At 42.9% G+C, this 18,192-nt stretch overlaps 1 protein-coding gene across 1 annotated transcript in view; it reads right to left on the bottom strand.

Moving 5' to 3' along the window:
- Positions 1-18,192, bottom strand: part of itsn1 (intersectin 1 (SH3 domain protein)) — a 71,296-nt gene that overhangs the window by 17,552 nt on the left and 35,552 nt on the right. The window contains exons 18-26 of the mRNA XM_079730252.1: positions 13,038-13,093; positions 12,301-12,581; positions 11,126-11,286; positions 9,388-9,629; positions 9,055-9,229; positions 8,718-8,804; positions 8,400-8,563; positions 7,973-8,052; positions 7,601-7,773 (exon numbers count right to left, since the gene is read on the bottom strand). Coding sequence (XP_079586378.1) covers positions 7,601-7,773; positions 7,973-8,052; positions 8,400-8,563; positions 8,718-8,804; positions 9,055-9,229; positions 9,388-9,629; positions 11,126-11,286; positions 12,301-12,581; positions 13,038-13,093 — 1,419 coding nt within the window. The remainder of the gene's footprint in view (positions 1-7,600; positions 7,774-7,972; positions 8,053-8,399; positions 8,564-8,717; positions 8,805-9,054; positions 9,230-9,387; positions 9,630-11,125; positions 11,287-12,300; positions 12,582-13,037; positions 13,094-18,192) is intronic.

Genomic DNA, 18,192 nt, shown 5'->3' on the forward strand with positions numbered 1-18,192 from the left:
TGGCATTTATTCAGCGTTTTTTAACTCTTTCAACATTTTAAACTATTCAGCTTTTCCCACATTTTTTCAACATGGGAGTCAACGGGAGTCCTCTGGTACTTCAACTGTTTAAGACGTAACTCAATCGATTTTCAACCGTTTATCTTCATTCAAACCATTTAACAAATCTACACACTTGTATGGTCAATAATATCTAAACAGACTTTCGATATCATTTAAACTTTTTTCAGAATCACAGTTTTAGTTTCAAACCGTCATAGTTTTCAGTTGCTCTCATTGATTTCCGTTGACGTCAGAACTGAGCCACACACACGCAATAGCTCCGCCATTCTCTTAAAGAGACACACACACACGCACACGCAATGGCTCCGCCATTCTCGTGACACACACACACACACAGCTTTATTCCAATTCGATTTTAACATTTTGTTTAACACTCTGTTCAAATCTCTCACTTGATTAAAGCTATTCAACATTTCTACTGCCTACTACTACTACCACTACTACTACTACTACTCCTACCAATAATACTATTACCATTACTACTACTACTTCAGCTACTACTCCTACCAATACAACTACTTCAGCTTCTGCCTACTACTTCAGCTACTACTACAACTTCAGCTACTACTACTACTTCAGCTACTTCTACTACCACTTCAGCTTCAGCTACTACTACTACTTCAGCTACTACCCACTACTTCAGCTACTACTACTACCACTTCAGCTACTACCTACTACTTCAGCTACCACTACTACTGCAGCTACTACTACTTCAGCAACTACTACCACTTCAGCTACTACCTAGTACTACTACTTCAGTTACTACTGCTTCAGCTACTACTACTTCATCTTCTACTACTACTTCAGCTACTACTACTACTATTACTTCAGCTACTCCTACTTATACTCCAGCTAATACTAGTTCAGCTACTACTACTACAACTACTTCAGCAACTACTTTCAGATTCTTTGGTTCAATTCATTTTACATCTCTTCATTTTCAGCAATGCTTTGCGCTTTTCATTCAGCCCTCAGCATTCACACGCGTTTCTGCAGGAAATGCAATTTCTAGTTCAGATACTACCTACTACTTCAGCTACTACTACTTCAGCTACTACCTGTTACTTCAGCTACTACCTAGTACTTCAGCTACTACCTACTACTTCAGCTACTACTACTACTTCAGCTACTACTACTACTTCATCTTCTACTACTACTTCAGCTACTACTACTACTATTACTTCAGCTACTCCTACTTATACTCCAGCTAATACTAGTTCAGCTACTACTACTACTACTACTTCAGCAACTACTTTCAGATTCTTTGGTTCAATTCATTTTACATCTCTTCATTTTCAGCAATGCTTTGCGCTTTTCATTCAGCCCTCAGCATTCACACGCGTTTTCTGCAGGAAATGCAATTTCTAGTTCAGATACTACCTACTACTTCAGCTACTACTACTTCAGCTACTACCTGTTACTTCAGCTACTACCTAGTACTTCAGCTACTACCTACTACTTCAGCTACTACTACTACTTCAGCTACTACTACTTCTTCAGCTACTACCTACTAATTCAGCTACTACTACTACTACTTCAGCTACTACAACTACTTCAGCTACTACTACTACTATTACTTCAGCTACTACAACTACTTCAGCTACTACTACTACTTCAGCTACTACTTTCAGATTCTTCGGTTCAATTCATTTTACATTTCTTCATTTTCAGCAATGCTTTGCGCTGTTCATTCAGCCGTCAGCATTTACTTGTGTTTTCTGCAGGAAATCCAATTTCTAGTTAGTGTGAATGCTGTAGCATTCACACTCTAGGGGCCCTATTTTAACGGCCTGAAACGCAAGTGAGAAGCGCCAAGCGCAAGTAGCTTTGTGGGCGGTTCTATGGCAATGCCGCTATTTTACCAGCGCAAAAAATGACTCTTGCGGCCGGCGCAAATCTAAAAATGGTTAGTCGGAAGTAGCCTAATTACCCGTAGGTGTGGTTTGGGCGTAACGTGCAATAAACCAATGAGAGTGCCAGCTCCCATCCCTTTTAAGAGCCATGAGCGCATTTGAATCTGACGAGTTGATATTTTGACAGCTCGTGCAGTCTCCGATGACACATGCACATGAATTTCAAACTTCAAATGGCTCAGTTTATGGCCAAACAATATGGCCCAATTCACACATGGAATAAGGTTTTCTTCCACAACCTCAGAAATACTGAGCCCTCAAATAAATTTTGGCAAAGAAAACTTATATGATAACATATGATATGCGGTAACTGTGGTTCTATTTAATGATATGCACAATACATTATAAACATTGTTTCTTATCAGTATTGTATACATTATCGTTATCGACTTGTGTTCCTAATATGCATGTGTCCCCCCGTTAATATACATTGCCATGGACTGTATTATGCATTACGTGTTTAGTTTGCGTGTGTTTAAACAGGACGTTAAATGGACGCACACACTCGCGCCCGCATTCATTAACTCTTTTACACATACACACACGCGCGCCCGCATTCATTCATTCATTCTTTTTAACACTCGCGGTAAAACAATGTTTTCTCACGATCAAATACTCCAAAATTCAGCAAACAAATCAATCCTAAAAGTTATGGGCATGTACACGATATCTGTGTCAGGAAAATATGTGTTTGCTGTACAGTGTTTGCAGATGCATTGATTTAAAAGTACAACTTATTACCGCTGTATCAGCTGTTCTTTCCCAAATAATTTACCAAGAATGTGTGGCTAGGTAGATGAGAGAAGCAAAGTGTATGCTCGAGGTGCACAAGCAACATTATGCATGCGCCCTTAAAATAGCATCTGAACAACGCGCCACTGACTTTAAACCAGGTATTTCCTGGTTTGTGGCGCAAGTGGTTTCTGAAACTGCAAAATAGCACCAGGGAACGTTTGCGCCAGAACACGCCTCCTCCTTTCGCAGAACCGCCCATTGGGGCAGAAGATCATTCCCTAACTTACCGACACGTTGCGCCGGAGGGAAAAGAACTCTCTGCGCCAGTTGCAATCAATTTTCAACCGTTTATCTTCGATCAAACCATTTAACAAATCTACACACTTGTATCCTCAATGATATCTAATTTCGATATCATTTAAACTTACGTCAGAATCACAGTTTTAGTTTCAAACCGTCATATTCTACAGTTGGTCGCATCGAAGCCGTCTGCCCATTCTGACACTTAAATTACTTAAGACATCGTAACCCGGTCAAATCTCAACCGTTTACCATCGTTCAAACCATTAAACAAATCTACACACATGTATCTTCAATAATATCCAAACGGAATTTCGATATCATTTAAAATTTATTCGAAATAACAGTTTAGTTTCATACCGGCTTCGTTTTCAGTTGTTCTCATTGATTTACGTTGACGCTGGAAAGTGAGGACGTTCAGCAGTGTTGCCAGATTGGGTGCTTTTCCCGCTGGATTGGGCTACTTTTGGCGGACGTTCAGGCAGTGTTGCCAGATTGAGCTGTTTTCCCCGCTCTATTGGGCTACTTTTAATCACACACCGGCTCGCTATTCTCTTAAACACACACACACACACACACACACACACGCACACACACACACACACACACACACACACACACACACACACCAGCGCAGGTCAATACATTTGACCTTTTACATTTTAGCATTTTTAGCAATGCTTTGCGCTTTTCATTCAGCTGTCACTTTATATGTTTCCAACCATTTACTTTTACTTAAATGGTGTGCATGTTTACATTGTTTACTCCATTTAGACTTTTGAACTTTTGTTCAAATCCGTTCACTTGATTTAAGCCATTTAACGATTCTTTATGTCTTAATCTATGTGGCTTTATTAAAAAATATTTTCTACCTCACTTTGTACTACAGCACTCACCGCATTTTCTGCAGGAAATGGATTTTCTAGTTATTAATGAGACTGTTCTGACCCCATAATCACGCCCACTGAAGTGGTGTGAGAAATAGACTTTCTACTCCTCGTTCACATATAAGGTAATTTAAATTTCCTACGGAGAAAATACTACTTCAGGGGTAGCATAATTCAGGAGATTTTCAGGGTAAAAATGTCAGGATATGTTGTTCACACATACAGCCCATCAGGAGAATATCAGGACTTACACGTGTGTCTGAAAGCAGCTAGTGTGTGAGCATTTGATTACATTATAAAATTTGTCCATTTATGGTAAAAGGGGAAATTGTTCAATGGAAAGTGTAGTATACTATGCATGCAAATCAATTATTAAATAGCTTTCACGGTTATTCAGGGCTGAAAAGCGCATTGACATTTTAAAATGCAAGGCAACTACTATTGGTTAGTTGAAAATAATAATCATCATTGAGATTAAACATCTCTGCCAGTATCCTGGCCAAGACAGGCAGCAGTAGCCTACAGTCACACATAGCATACACACAAAACATAAGAAAAATCAAACAACTATAACAGTTCGCAGGAGGGAGGGGAGGAGAGTAATATTAAGTTTGAGCAACAAAGTGTAAAGACATTTGAAGAGGCTAAAGGAGGAGAGTAATATCACAATCACAAGTTTCCCAATCATTTGGGAAACAAAGTGCAGTCTTGTGGTTAACTCTATAGACATAATTCACCGTACTGTGTTATTGACATGTTTTTGTTCTGTGTTATAGTGACACTGTCTCTATAAGATCACGTGACTAATGTGTTGATATGCCGGTCGTTGCGATGTTTGAATTGAACGGTTTTTATATGACAAAATGAACGACCCGCCGTTGCTTGTCGAGGTGAGAAATTGTCTCTTCCCTTTTTTTAATCGCAATTTCTACAGGCTATAGACAGAATGTGTTACCTGGGAGTTTGTCGATGGCGGAGCCGCTATGTTTAAAAACATAATGTCTTACCTGGGCGAGTGTGTCGCTGCGGTGTGTGCGTGTGTGTTCTTACCTGGGCGTATGTGTCGATGGCGGAGCAGTTATGTTTAAAAAATATAACGTCTTACCTGGGCGAGTGTCGCTGCGATGTGTGCGCGTGTGTGTGTGTTCTAACCTGCGCGCGTGTTGATGGCGGAGCCGTTATGTTTAAGGGCGAGTGTTACTGCGGTGTTTGCAAGTGCGTGTGTGTTCTTACCTGCGCGTGTGTCGATGGCGGAGCCGTTATGTTTAAAAACATAACGTCTTACCTGGGCAAGTGTCGCTGCGGTGTGTGCGCGTGCATGTGTGTTCTTACCTGCATGTGTGTGTCGATGGCGGAGCCGTTATGTTTAAAAGCATAACGTCTTAGCTTGGCGAGTGTGTCGCTGCCTTTGTCTTGGCGTACAGTGTGTGCGCATGCGTGTGTGTGTGCGTGCGTATGCGCTTCCGAGTGTGTGTCGCTGCCTTTGTCTTGACGTGCGGTGTGTGTGCGAGTGCGTGCGTTTCCATGTATGTTTGAGCGCATGTGCATATGTGCTGTGTATGTGCATGCTTGCGGTGTATGTATGCGTTCGCGCGTGCTGTGTGTGTGTGTGTGTGTGTGTGTGAGCTGCAGGCTGCTTGGCACATGCGCACATGAGTAACTTGAGTAACTGGTGCGACAGGCCTGCTATTATAGTACAGTGTTTCCCCTATATGCACCTAGCAGTGGTGGTACGCCGCTGCTGAAATATCACCGCCGCTGCTGTGTGTGCAAAATAAATGTCAATATACATTTATTTTTAAAAACAATTTCAGTAGCGTTGCCACTATTGACTCTAGAGGCACAAAACTTATTCAATAGAGGCAAGGCCTCTTTATGGTCCTACTACAACCTTTGTGTTGGGGAGAGGGGAGGGAGTGGGAAGATGCATGGGTTGGAGGCACAGACCTTTTCGATTGTTGTAGTATTTGTGTCATGGGATTTTACTGTATAGGGTGGTTGTTGAAATATTTTTTGTTTTTAAAGATTATACTTGTATCATGTTCAATCTCTCCTGCTCATTACTGTGGACAATTGTACTGTATGTACACACTTCTGGTGCCGGCAGACACATAGAAATCTCCCGGTAGGGTGCACTTTCCGAGCACACAAAAAAAGTTGTGAGCGGAAAAAAAAACATTTCACCTCCGCTGCTGCAACTCCATCCTAGGGGAAACTCTGTAGTAGTAAGATTATCTTGAGGTGTCCTGTTCAATGTACTGCTAGGCATGCAGCTAAATAACTTTGGATACTTTATGATAGGCAGAAACATTGATAGGTGGTTAACCTAACCTGATCTCACGGAGACAGGACAGGAAACGACAGGAAAACACATACATAAATCCATCCATATTATAATAAATTCACGGAAGCCTGGTATGTTTGAAATGCCTCTCTGGCTTGCGTACCAAAATGCGCTTAGCCTCGATACCGAAGCACCTGCAACACTAGAGTAAGCAAGCGACTGACAGGGCCATCTATGAAGCCTTCCCTCTCGCCAGCATGCCTACAAATGCTGTGAACCATCCAAAAATAAACACAAAACCATGGGTTGTTTCCATGGCCTCTTGCATAACTACCCATTTACATAATCACAGAGCTGTGTATCATAAGAGACCAATTTTCTCTGGACATTAGATCATTGAGCATAAAATAATCCCCTAGGCTCAGCCCATCCATTTACTCTATTTAGTGTAGGGCTGTACAGTATGGACTCAAATGTATATCAAGGTATGATTTGAGGCATAGACGTAAGGGTATTATATCACAGTATGTTAATTGTATCTTCTAATTTCGATAGAAATGCTTCTGAAGGGGTAAAATACTGGTTAGGCACCAAAACTGCATGAAAAAAAAATTCAAAATCTTTTCTCAAGTTACTTCCATCTCTGATAAACACTAATGTTTGGACTGTATAGTAGTATGGATTTCTTTCTCCACTTGCTCGCTGACCTTGCCGTATAGTTTTGGCATCTCAATTTGGCTGAAGTGTGTGCGGGCAGGTAACGCGTACCTGGGATCGAGTGTTTCGACCATCTCTTTAAAGCCCTTGCTATTGAGATTTTGAAAGGGAACCATGTCCTTACACAGGGAAACAGTGAGGGCGTTTGTTATCTCGTTCCAGCGCTGGCTTTTTTGGTCTAAGAACTGGCTTTGGAAAATGCCTGCAGAAGCGATGTCTGTGGAAGAGATGCAGAGACAGCCTCACGCTACCAGCATCTGTCTCGTTCGGTGTGGATTGAGAGCTTGTCAAGAGACTATTGCGCAAGCATGCACGCCTGTGTGTTTGCGCAATAGCATACTGCCTGAGAAGGCAGTATGGCTGTCAAATCTGTCCCTGGGAAAAGTCCCTGGGAAAAGTAACGTCGTGCCGAATTGAAAAAGGAACTACGTTTTGTTACCATATTTTGAGTAAATGCGCGCAACTTTACTTTTTACATGAAAAAGTAGTTACATTACTGTATTAACATGTTACTTACTTTGTAACGCATTACACACAACACTGTCTACCGGTCACACGGTAACGTCAAAATCCATACCGTAGCACAAATTCACACCGCTGTACTTGCTATACTGTTTATACCGTACACCCCTAAGTTAGAGTTTAATTATGAACACCAATGGAGTGTGGCCAACGTGTCTTGTGCTGGGAGTGTAACAAACCTCAGAGCTGGAGTCCCGTGGCTTCACATAATTGGACGGGAAGACCCCGTTCTTGCCGCTGACCACGCCGGTCCACCAATCCCCTTCTTTGCGGGTCACCAAGACGAGGTCGCCCTGCTGGAAGCTGAGGTCTCCCTGTTCGCTGCTCTCGTAGGTATACATGGCCATATACTCTAGAGAGAGACACAGCACCATGAGCAATGAGCCCCTGTGTGTGTGTGTGTGTGTGTGTGTGTGTGTGTGTGTGTGTGTGCTACTCTTGTTGGTGCACAGGGCGAGATCATTCAGGGCCGATGTGTGCAGTCAGTGGGTGTGGTTGTTGAGCTTGCATGTGTGTGAGCAGAGTTGTGTTTGATTTTGTGTGTGGGTTACCTTCTCCAGAATCTGACAGCTTTGTGGGGGAGGGAGAGGGGTGTTTTCCACAGGGGGGGCTCTCTGACGCTCCAGACTCACTAGGGGGAAGAAGTGTGAAGGAATCAGTGGTCCTGAAATATATCAGGTAACACATTCAAGACATTTACTATGTTTTATAAGTTGTATTACTTCTTATATACTCTATGAACATAACATATATTTTGAAACATTACATTGATTATATGTATAGATATTCTTTTTTTATACACAAGCATCTATGTTGTATCCTCTAGCGTTGATGTATTTAAATATCTAGTATATCTGTGGTGCACCAATGCACCACAGAGGAGTCCTTGTATGTGAAAGATCACTTGTGTCTCTTCCTGACTCTGTATAACTGAAGGAAAGGAAAAATATGAAATGGTCTGTGGTCTCAGGCCATCACCTGGTCTTGCTGCGTGGGGGAGCCGGGGAAGGGGCTGATGGGGGGGGCGGGGCGGTCATGGAGGCTGAGATGAGCTTAACGTAGCTCTTGGGGAACCAGCCCCTCTGGCCAGACTGCAGTTCCCCTAACCACCACATGTCCTGCTGCTCAAGAACCATGATGACCTGCCACAAGAAGAGGAGTATGAGGAAGCCATGGGATACCATACTAAAGAAATGCATTACCAAAATGCTCGAAGGTAAACACTTATTATTGTTATTCTTTAAAATAAATCAATAAATAATATAACCAAGACATGAGTGGTATGAACATTTCCACCTCATTCTTGTTGAAGTTGAGGTGGTTGTCCTTCTTGGCTCTCCACGGATACAAGGCCTGAGCCTGCAGGCCTTCTACCTTCTCTCCCTGAACAGAGAGAGAGAGAGAGAACGAAATAAAGAGAGACGTTTTGAAAATCTGCCCCTTATGACATCACAGGTGGGCATGTCCACCTAGATGTCCGACGGATTGATGAGCAACAATTGCTACAGTCCACTGGGTAGGCTGGTAGACTGCTCTATCCAGCACACATCTAGGTGGACACGCCCACCTGTGATGACATTAGGGGCACCACACCTGGTTGCATGTCATTGGACCTTTAAAGTAACAATGCTACCTGTCCCAGGACAGGAGATGGGGAGGAGCCTGATGTCATGGTGGCGGGTGTGAAGGCGGAGCGCTGGCGTAGTTGAGCGGAAGGAACACTAAGGGAAGGGTTCTGATTGGTGGAGGATGTTGGCCAGGCATCCCATCCCTCGCTTTCTGACTGGTTGGCTGTTGTGGAGGGCCAGCTACACACACACACACACACACACAAACACATTCTTAAATTGAGTTCTAAAATATAATTAATTTAAATCTTCTTTTCTGTAGATTTTGCTTTCAAACTATTTTCTATACAGTGCTCTATACATATCTGCAATGTTCTGAGCTAACAGCCGGTACATACGTGGTGCTGAAGTCGGCCCAGTTACTGCTGGCTGAAGAGGCGGAGGAGCTCTGTCCAGGGGCGGGGGGAGGGGTGGCTACAGGCTGCCGGGTGGGGGTGGGCGTGGCGGAGGCAGAGCTACGCAGGCTGATTGGTGCTTCGCTGTCAGGGATCCTCTCAGCGTAATTGGCCGGAAACCATCCAGTCTGTCCCCTCAGCTCTCCTCCTAGCCAACCGGGCTCCCCGGTTTGGGACTCATCCACCTATTGGAATAATGCAAAAGCATTACAACAAAGACATCAATTCCACATCCAAAGCAGTATAAGATCTGCATTAACACTCCCTATACAGACCACTGTATGGGGATGAGTGGTGGTTTTAAACCCAAAAGCAAAGAAAGGATATCCAAAATGCAGGATTATCCAGAATTCCTGACTTGTTGTCCTAGCAAACAATAGTTTGGGCCAACAACAGGAGGGAGGGCATTGCCTGCTTTAGTACTTATGGTGCCGTATGAAACTGGTCTGACAGGAGAATGCGTTTTTCTTCAATTTCAAATTAAGTGCATGTCCAGACGGTTAGAGGGGCATCAGGCAGCAGGTCACACAACAACAGGTGTAGCAAACAACGACAACAACAAGGTGTGACTCAAATCAAGATAAAGACATGCATCCACTGGCTCTGAACGAGCCAACGAGCCGCTCTGAACAACTAAATCATGGCCTGTGATTGGTGAAGACAACACAGTGGGCGGGGCAAGAACTTACCCACTCCCCTTTAACCTTCAGGTTGGATGGCAAAGGAGAGAGCAAACAGTTATTACACATCCACACACGTGGGCAAACCCACACAAACACCCACGCACACTATGCAGGGACTATCTAAAGTCAAACACATTTACGACACAGGAAGGTTTGGTAAGTGACACTAGGGCTGGCCCGAATACATAATTTCAAGCTTTGAATATTTGTTAGGTTTTCTGAACAAATATTGGAATATTCTGAGAAAAACTCAAAAAAAGTGAGTTCTTAGTGCTCATCTTTTCCTGCCTGAGGGGTAGCCGGCGGAGACTCCTGCTGCAGAATCAGTTGTCCATTGATCTTTTTTTCCGGTTTATAACTAGGATATCAGGTAGGATTGCTACGTGGGCACCATAAGCTTTCGGATCAACTCATCAGAGCTTCAGTGCGGGTGAGAGAACGTCTTGGTCTGCTGATTCTCACACTGGACGGCAGGTATCCAAGTGCTACTGAGGTGTAAGGATAATGGCCTAACATCCCAATACCAAACCAGTGAAGCCCAGGCGTCACACGGCCTGCTCATCCTTTTGATGAGGGCTACCGCGACCCAGACTGAAGTGCTGACGTGAATTGTCCTGAACTGGTGGGACTGGGGTGTCTTGCTCCCTTCCATACATATTAAGTATCATAAGTATTCACCGGGATATTCATGTGGTTCGCAAATATATTTTTATAAACCCCCCACCTGAAGCATATGAATCCAGAATTGAGATTTTAATACATATGTAACAAACCAATATCTGAATCATCGAGCTCAGCACTAATAACCACTAACAACCAGATCAATACAGAATCTCCAATACAGAAACATCTTCACCGCCCGTCATTCCATTTATTTCCTGTCCTGCCCCAAGCTTGCATTCAGACACCCACCCACACAGGACTTTAACCAATCAACGTGACATTAATTGAGTGTACAGAAGTATGTGTTTGTGTGGTGTGTGGTGTGTATGACCAACCATAACAATGTCCCCTGGGGCGATGCTTATCTCGTCGTGGCTGCGTGCGTCAAAGGGGTACAGGGCCCTGTAGTAGACCACCTTCATGGGCTGCTGGTCGAAGCTGGTGACCGGAACCTTCTGCTCCAACAGGCCAGGGGCCGGAGCCCGCTCTGCAATCCCTATGGCAACCACAACATGACAACACAAGTCAAAATCAAAGTCAAAGTGTTTTATTTGTCAAATGTACAGTGCAACAGAGGGTCATACTGGGCAGTGAATTTCAAAGGACAAGGCAAGCGACAACTGCTTAATAAAGCCTGTGGAGAGATGGACAATGTTGAGCCTTTACCATGACATGTCGTATGCCATGATAGAATAGGATTGAAGTTATAATGAAAGTCATCCTGTGATTATATTCATAACTAAAGCATTGTGTGATGGACTGAGATTTCAACAGAAAACAAACCGAATCAGGAAACCTTTATTAAAATATTTCATGGCTCAACCGAGTCCTTAAATAAGTTATTATATAATTTTAGGACACATGTTGTTTGTGTCTTTGGCATCAAGGTAAGCTGGATTTCTAAGAATTTCTAACAATAGTTTAATCTTTCAAAAACTGAATTTTGAAACAGAAAATGATGCAGAGGATTTCATGTACCTAAAAACACCAGAAAATCCTGTAGTGGACAATAGGCCTACATTGTAATGGGTAATAATACTGGAGTAGAACTCTTCTCCGCACATGTGTAGGCAGTAACAGTCATTGACCGTCCCTGGCAAGAACAGTCGGTTTGTTTCATTGTCAACAGCCGATGATGCTCACTTCCTTTGTGCTGTTGCTTCTGCATTTATGCAGTTGCATTTGCATTTGTGCAGTTCCAATTGCATTTGTGCAGTTGCTTTTGCATTTGTGCTGTTGCTTCTGTATTTCTGCTGTTGCTTATGCATTTGTGCTGTTGCTTCTGTATTTCTGCTGTTGCTTTTGCATTTGGGCTGTTGCTTTTGCATTTGGGTTCTAGCCGTTGCATTTGGGTTGTAGCCTTTGCATTTGGGTTGTGGCCTTTGCATTTGGGTTTTCCTTGAAAGCACTTGTCAAACCACATTGCAAAGCGTTTTGGACATGCAGTTAGTTCAACACGTCTCCACTGTCCAACCCCATCTTTAAAACATGAGTGAACGGGAACACACACCTGTGGGGGCCCAGGGGTCCGGCTGCTGGCTGAACAGCTTGTTGACTTTATCCTGCACGTCCTTGTGGGCTATGCCCTCGTCCTCCTTCTCTTCTCCTCCTTCCACCGTCCTCTTGCGACCCTCCTCTTCCTCCTCTATCCCCCTTCTCTTCCGCTCCTCCTCCTCCAGGGTGACCCGGTTCAGCCAGGCCTGTGACGCGGACGTCCCCCCGGGACTGGGCACTTTTGGGGCCAAAGCGCCCCCCTCACCTCTCCAGGCCCCCACCTCTTCGGAGGGACACCTGAGAAACCGTGTGTGCACAAATATAAATATTAACTATTATGCGCAATTGCATCTATACACTCTTTCTCTCACACACAGTAAAAGGAAACCCATGTCATACCAACATCATTAATAGTTTATTTGACGGTACAGTATAATGGCATAATCTTCGTATTAAGATCGTATAATGCACTGATCCCAAACGTTCGGGTCTGTGATGCCATTTTTAGGTCTGACAGTTCTCCCACATTTTGACATTTAAGTGCATCTGTTTTCCAATTGTACAATCCTTTCTCTGCAGCTGGTATAAACGGGGCCTTAACGAGACCTTTTATAACTTTTCAATGGATTTTATTATCAAAAACATATCAAGTATAACAATCAAGTGACTTGCCTGATGTCCTGGAGCTCAGCCGACCTCGTCTCATTCTGTGTGTGTGTGTGTGAGAATGTGTGTCTTTGCGTGTGAGCATACCCCTCTGATTCTTTCTGCTTCTGTCTCTGCTGCCGGCAGTGGATTTCCCTTAGCTCCTGCAATGCATTGTGGGAAGGAGTGAGCAGTGAGCAGGGGAGGTTTGAGGCAGGTGACCAGCCAAACTCAGTGTCACATGATGCCATGTTTTAAGAAATGGCTTTTATAGCTTTGCTCCATTTACTGCACACGCTATTAATCACTTCATTAGTGGTTAGTCAAGGCAGTTGTCTTGGGGAAAAAAAACATATTTTGTTATACTTCAAATAAGTTATGATTCCAGGCAATAAATATAATGCAAGTACATTAGTGAGATCAACATCAAACTACTAGAGAATAAAGGTTAGCTTTGCATGAAGGAGTTGAATTAAGATTAAACTGTATTGAGTTGAATGATAGCAACACCATTTAGTATTTGACCCACTATCCACGATTCACAAGAATGTTTTAAATGGAAATATATTTTCAGCCGCACAGAAAATGGGAAGAACCAATAATTTCTTTAGCTCCCTGCTTTTAATCTGCCTAGTTATAATACGATGTGATAATTAGAACACAACATATAATAGACATCACAATATACTATATCTTCTGATTGCATGAACACACATGCAGAAATCATATAAAACTATACAACCGTAACCATTTTTTAACCAAATTAAAATAAGAATAAAGTGAACAAACTAGTCGATCATGTGAATATTATTTGATTGTTTGCAGTTGGATTTGAATTTAAAAAACACATAAAACTTGTAAGCTCCCATTCCATATAGTAATAATCAAATAAGCCTTTGCATAAAGTCTCTTTGCAGCTCAAAGAAAACTTATTTCCTCTACAAACATAACCACAACAGCTAAAACTACAGCCAGGCCTATGGCCCTCTCCCCAGGATAGACCTAACACTACAGCCAGGATAGCCCTAACACTAAAGCCATATTGCCCTCTCGCCAGGATAGACCTACCTAACAATAAAGCCAGGCCTATGCTCTTACCCAGGATAGACCTAACACTACAGGGATAGATTAAAAACCAAAGCCAGGCATTATGGCCCTCTTACCCAGGATAGACCTACCACTACAGCCAGGCCTATGGCCCTCTCCTCAGGATTGACCGCCTTCCCCCCTTTGTAAGAAATAACTTATCTCCCCCAACTTCCCCCCATCCTGATTTGAACATGAACTGGTTATCATCTCAGGCTCTCAGTATTTTTACTGACAAGTAACTAGGCCCCTAAACTAGACCGTAGTTACCTTTAGTTTCTTTGAATCACACCTGAATAGTTGGAAACCCTGGGAAACACTTTGTCCTTGTGTATTTAAAACCCTTTGATGCTTGTGTTAACAATGTGAACGTTTATATGCACAACCATTGTCTCAATGAAGCGGCTTGGTAATTGCTGCCTGTGTCTTCCTATGATCATGCTTTATTAAATTTACTATTTTCAACTATTTTACATCAAGATCATCTTTATCCTTAGTACAATTACTGTTGTTTATATTTATCTGGGCCTTGTACATTGCAGTGGGGAAGACCTTGCAGGAAGCAGCATTCTTTGTAAAAGAGGAAGAGAAAGTGGTGAGCTGTCAGTTTTATGCCAACCAGCTGTGCTGTTAGGATGTGCCTCATCACAACCGCAGTAAAGTGCAGTAATTTCAACACACACACACACACACACACACACACACACACCAGTGGAGGCTTCTCCATTGAGAAGAGGGAGGAAGATCCTCCCTAACATTGTTGAGAATTAAAAAATGTAGATTGCCCAGACTACTGTAATGAATTAATGCCCTTAAATATGACTACTTTAATGCCTTTGAATATATAGAATGTTCGTTTCCCTGGGTAAAGGGACATTAGCACCCCCTATCGCCTATTGACAATTACTTCAGGGAGGAAGGTCCTCCCTCAGCCCCCGTTGACTCCATTTCATTTCCCCGAAAGTACTGGCGGCCGTTGAATAACATGGGTTTCAATGGGAGAGAGGAGGAAAGTCCTCCTCTGAGTGGGTGTGACCCAGGCATCTGATTCACGCAAAAATCTATTCGCGCTACACTATGAACCAATAAGCAGGATCCCTGGCTGGTGAGCAGTCTTGCCAGATTGGGCAGATTTCCCACCCAATTGGGCTACCTTTAACCACGTTAGGCTGGAAAAATTATTATTGGGCGGGAAATCTGCCCAATCAGGCAACGCTGTCGATAACAAACCCGCTCTGCCTGCATTGCCGCTCAGTCTAAGAGACGCAAAGCAGGTGAAATCATCTGAAGGATAACGACATTCTAACATTTGCGAATAAAGTGTACAACGGAAACATTGGAAACAGAGGACATTGTTCATGTTTAATTACAAAGCATTCCATTCATTGAGTTACAGTGCTAAGTTAGCGACCAAAGAAATAGGTAGACCACTTCGCAAAATCGAGATCACCAAAAGCGTCAGTGTTGTGGGTGCTAAATGGTTTGCTAGGTACTCATGGCTTACTGGTAGCATTACTAGCAATCGACTGTATTGCTGGCCCTGTTTGCTAATGAATAATGGCAAATCTCCAACGTGGGCTGTTCATGGTTTCACTGGTGTGAAAATTCTTGATAGGGCACCCAAACGCCGCAACAAGTGTCAAGTTCACGTTGGTACTTCTATGCGACTTTCCTTGCTAGGCACCATTCCTATACATCAGGTTGTTTGAAATAATGTTCTTGTTCTTTTACTAGTTTGTTACTCTGACCATTCTGTTTGATATTGTGGAAAGGGTGTGGAAAGGGTGAATGATTCAGAGCATGATGCATTTTAAATGGCATCACTTTTGGTCTTGAGTCTTTTCTTAAAACAATTGTAACTGAAAATAAACATAGCTAAATTACAACCAATAACTTCAGTCATTGAGGGCAAATCTGGGCAAAAATAGGCCCAGATTTTTTTATTTACTTTTACAAATCAAGAGTAGGCCTGATTTTACTAATGGGCTTGCATCCTTTTCTTCTGCCCTTGTAGTCCATTTCAAAGACATGCTGCCCACCAGCTTTCAAATTACAGTGATGCCACTGGTGGCTTTGTATCAATTTTATTCAAATAACTATCCCTCCCTACTGTTTTGTAGTTCACCAAAACACCCTGAAACAACTTGAGTCTCACATTCTTATGCCACCATACACCAACAGTGCAAGCAGGCCAATGGCAACCAAGCGCGCAGTCCTTCCTCCCTCACTTTAAAAACCACCAGCCGCCACTGACACACACACACAAACACAGACACACTATTGTAAGACTGGCCTTCCTGTTTATTTCTTAATTGTCTGCCTACCAGCATTTATATAGTGGCAAGAAAGTAGCTTTAGCTGGTTTGCAATTCCTAAGCCACTTTAGCTAGGTAAATACTTTATGAACGATCAGCTGCTAGCGTAAACTGGCTTCATTATAGTTATTCAATACGAACTATAAGGGTAAAATAAGAGCATACTAGTCAGATGAGCCAAAGGCAGGGGTCAAAGAGAAGGTGGAGGGGCAGCAAGGATGAATGTAGAAGAGGTAAGGGACATGAAGGAAGGAGGACGAGTTGGTTGTGTAAAGTCGAGTAAAGGACACTAACCCTAACCCTAACCCTGACACAAAATGATGTAACTGCACCGGGCACTGAAAACACACACACACACACACACACACACACACACACACTTCCCAATTTCATTCACACACACACACACACTGATAAAATGAAAACAACCGTTGCGGTTGAAAACAGTAGAGTAGGTTGCTGATCAACTCGTAGGACGGCTTCATGGGGGACAGACCATAAAGGTCTCATCTCCATTCCACAAATGGCACAATATCCCACTATTAATCTAATCTCTGAGCAATATTTAAAGTGGCACTTGCTCAATTCCGGACACCAGCCGCTCTGGAGCTATTAGGAAATTTTGCCTAGAAATGGGAACCACAACAGCTAACTATGCACTTTGTCCACATGCTGCATGACAGGAGAAGTGAATTATGGGGTGGGGGACACTAGATATGTTGAGACATCTTACATATGGTTTATACAGTGCTAGCTGCTGATGTGTGTTAGTTGGCTGTCCCTTGTTAGTGGCATGGTGTGAGGTTAGAACAATGTAGTGATGCGTCGCCGAAATGCCATGCAGTACAAGGGCGAGGTCCATTAGCGCAGGGACAGCTGGTATCAATGGGCTAGTGGGGCTAAGCCCTCCCTATCTTTTACAATAAACATGAGAACATTATTAAATTAATGAAAATATTAAAATATAGTAATTACTAAAACTCAGAATTGCTTGATTTTGGTGCAACGGGAGAAGCAACAGCACCAAATAATCACAAAAACGCAGGAGATACATATAGATACAGTGAAAAAAGTATTTAGTCAGCCTCCGATTGTGCAAGTTCTCCCACTTAAAAAGATGAGAGAGGCCTGTAATTTTCACCAAAGGTATACCTCAGCTATGAGAGACAAAATGAAAAAAGAAAATCTAGAAAATCACATTGTCTGATTTTTAAAGAATTTATTTGCAAATTATGGTGGAAAATAAGTATTTGGTCAATAACAAAAGGTCATCTCAATACTTTGTTACATGCCCTTTGTTGGCAATGACAGAGGTCAAACGTTTTCTGTAAGTCTTTACAAGGTTTTCACACACTGCTGCTGGTATTTTGGCCCATTCCTCCATGCAGATCTCCTCTAGAGCAGTGATGTTTTTGGGCCACACAGACTTTCAACTCCCTCCAAAGATTTTTTATGGGGTTGAGATCTGGAGACTGGCTAGGCCACTCCAGGACCTTGAAATGCTTCTTACGAAGCCACTCCTTCGTTGCCCGGGCGGTGTGTTTGGGGTCATTGTCATGCTGAAAGACCCAGCCACGTTTCATCTTCAGTGCCCTTGCTGATGGAAGGAGGTTGTCACTCAAAATCTCACGATACATGGCCCCATTCATTCTTTCCGTCATACGGATCAGACGTCCTGGTCCCTTGGCAGAAAAACAACCCCAAAGCATGATGTTTCCACCCCCATGCTTCACTGTAGGTATGGTGTTCTTTGGATGCAACTCAGCATTCTTTCTCCTCCAAACACGACGAGTTGAGTTTTTACCAAAAAGTTCTATTTTGGTTTCATCTGACCATATGACATTCTCCCAATCCTGTTCTGG

The sequence above is a fragment of the Pollachius pollachius genome, assembly GCF_949987615.1.
Source record: "Pollachius pollachius genome assembly, chromosome: 2".
NCBI lineage: Eukaryota > Metazoa > Chordata > Actinopteri > Gadiformes > Gadidae > Pollachius > Pollachius pollachius.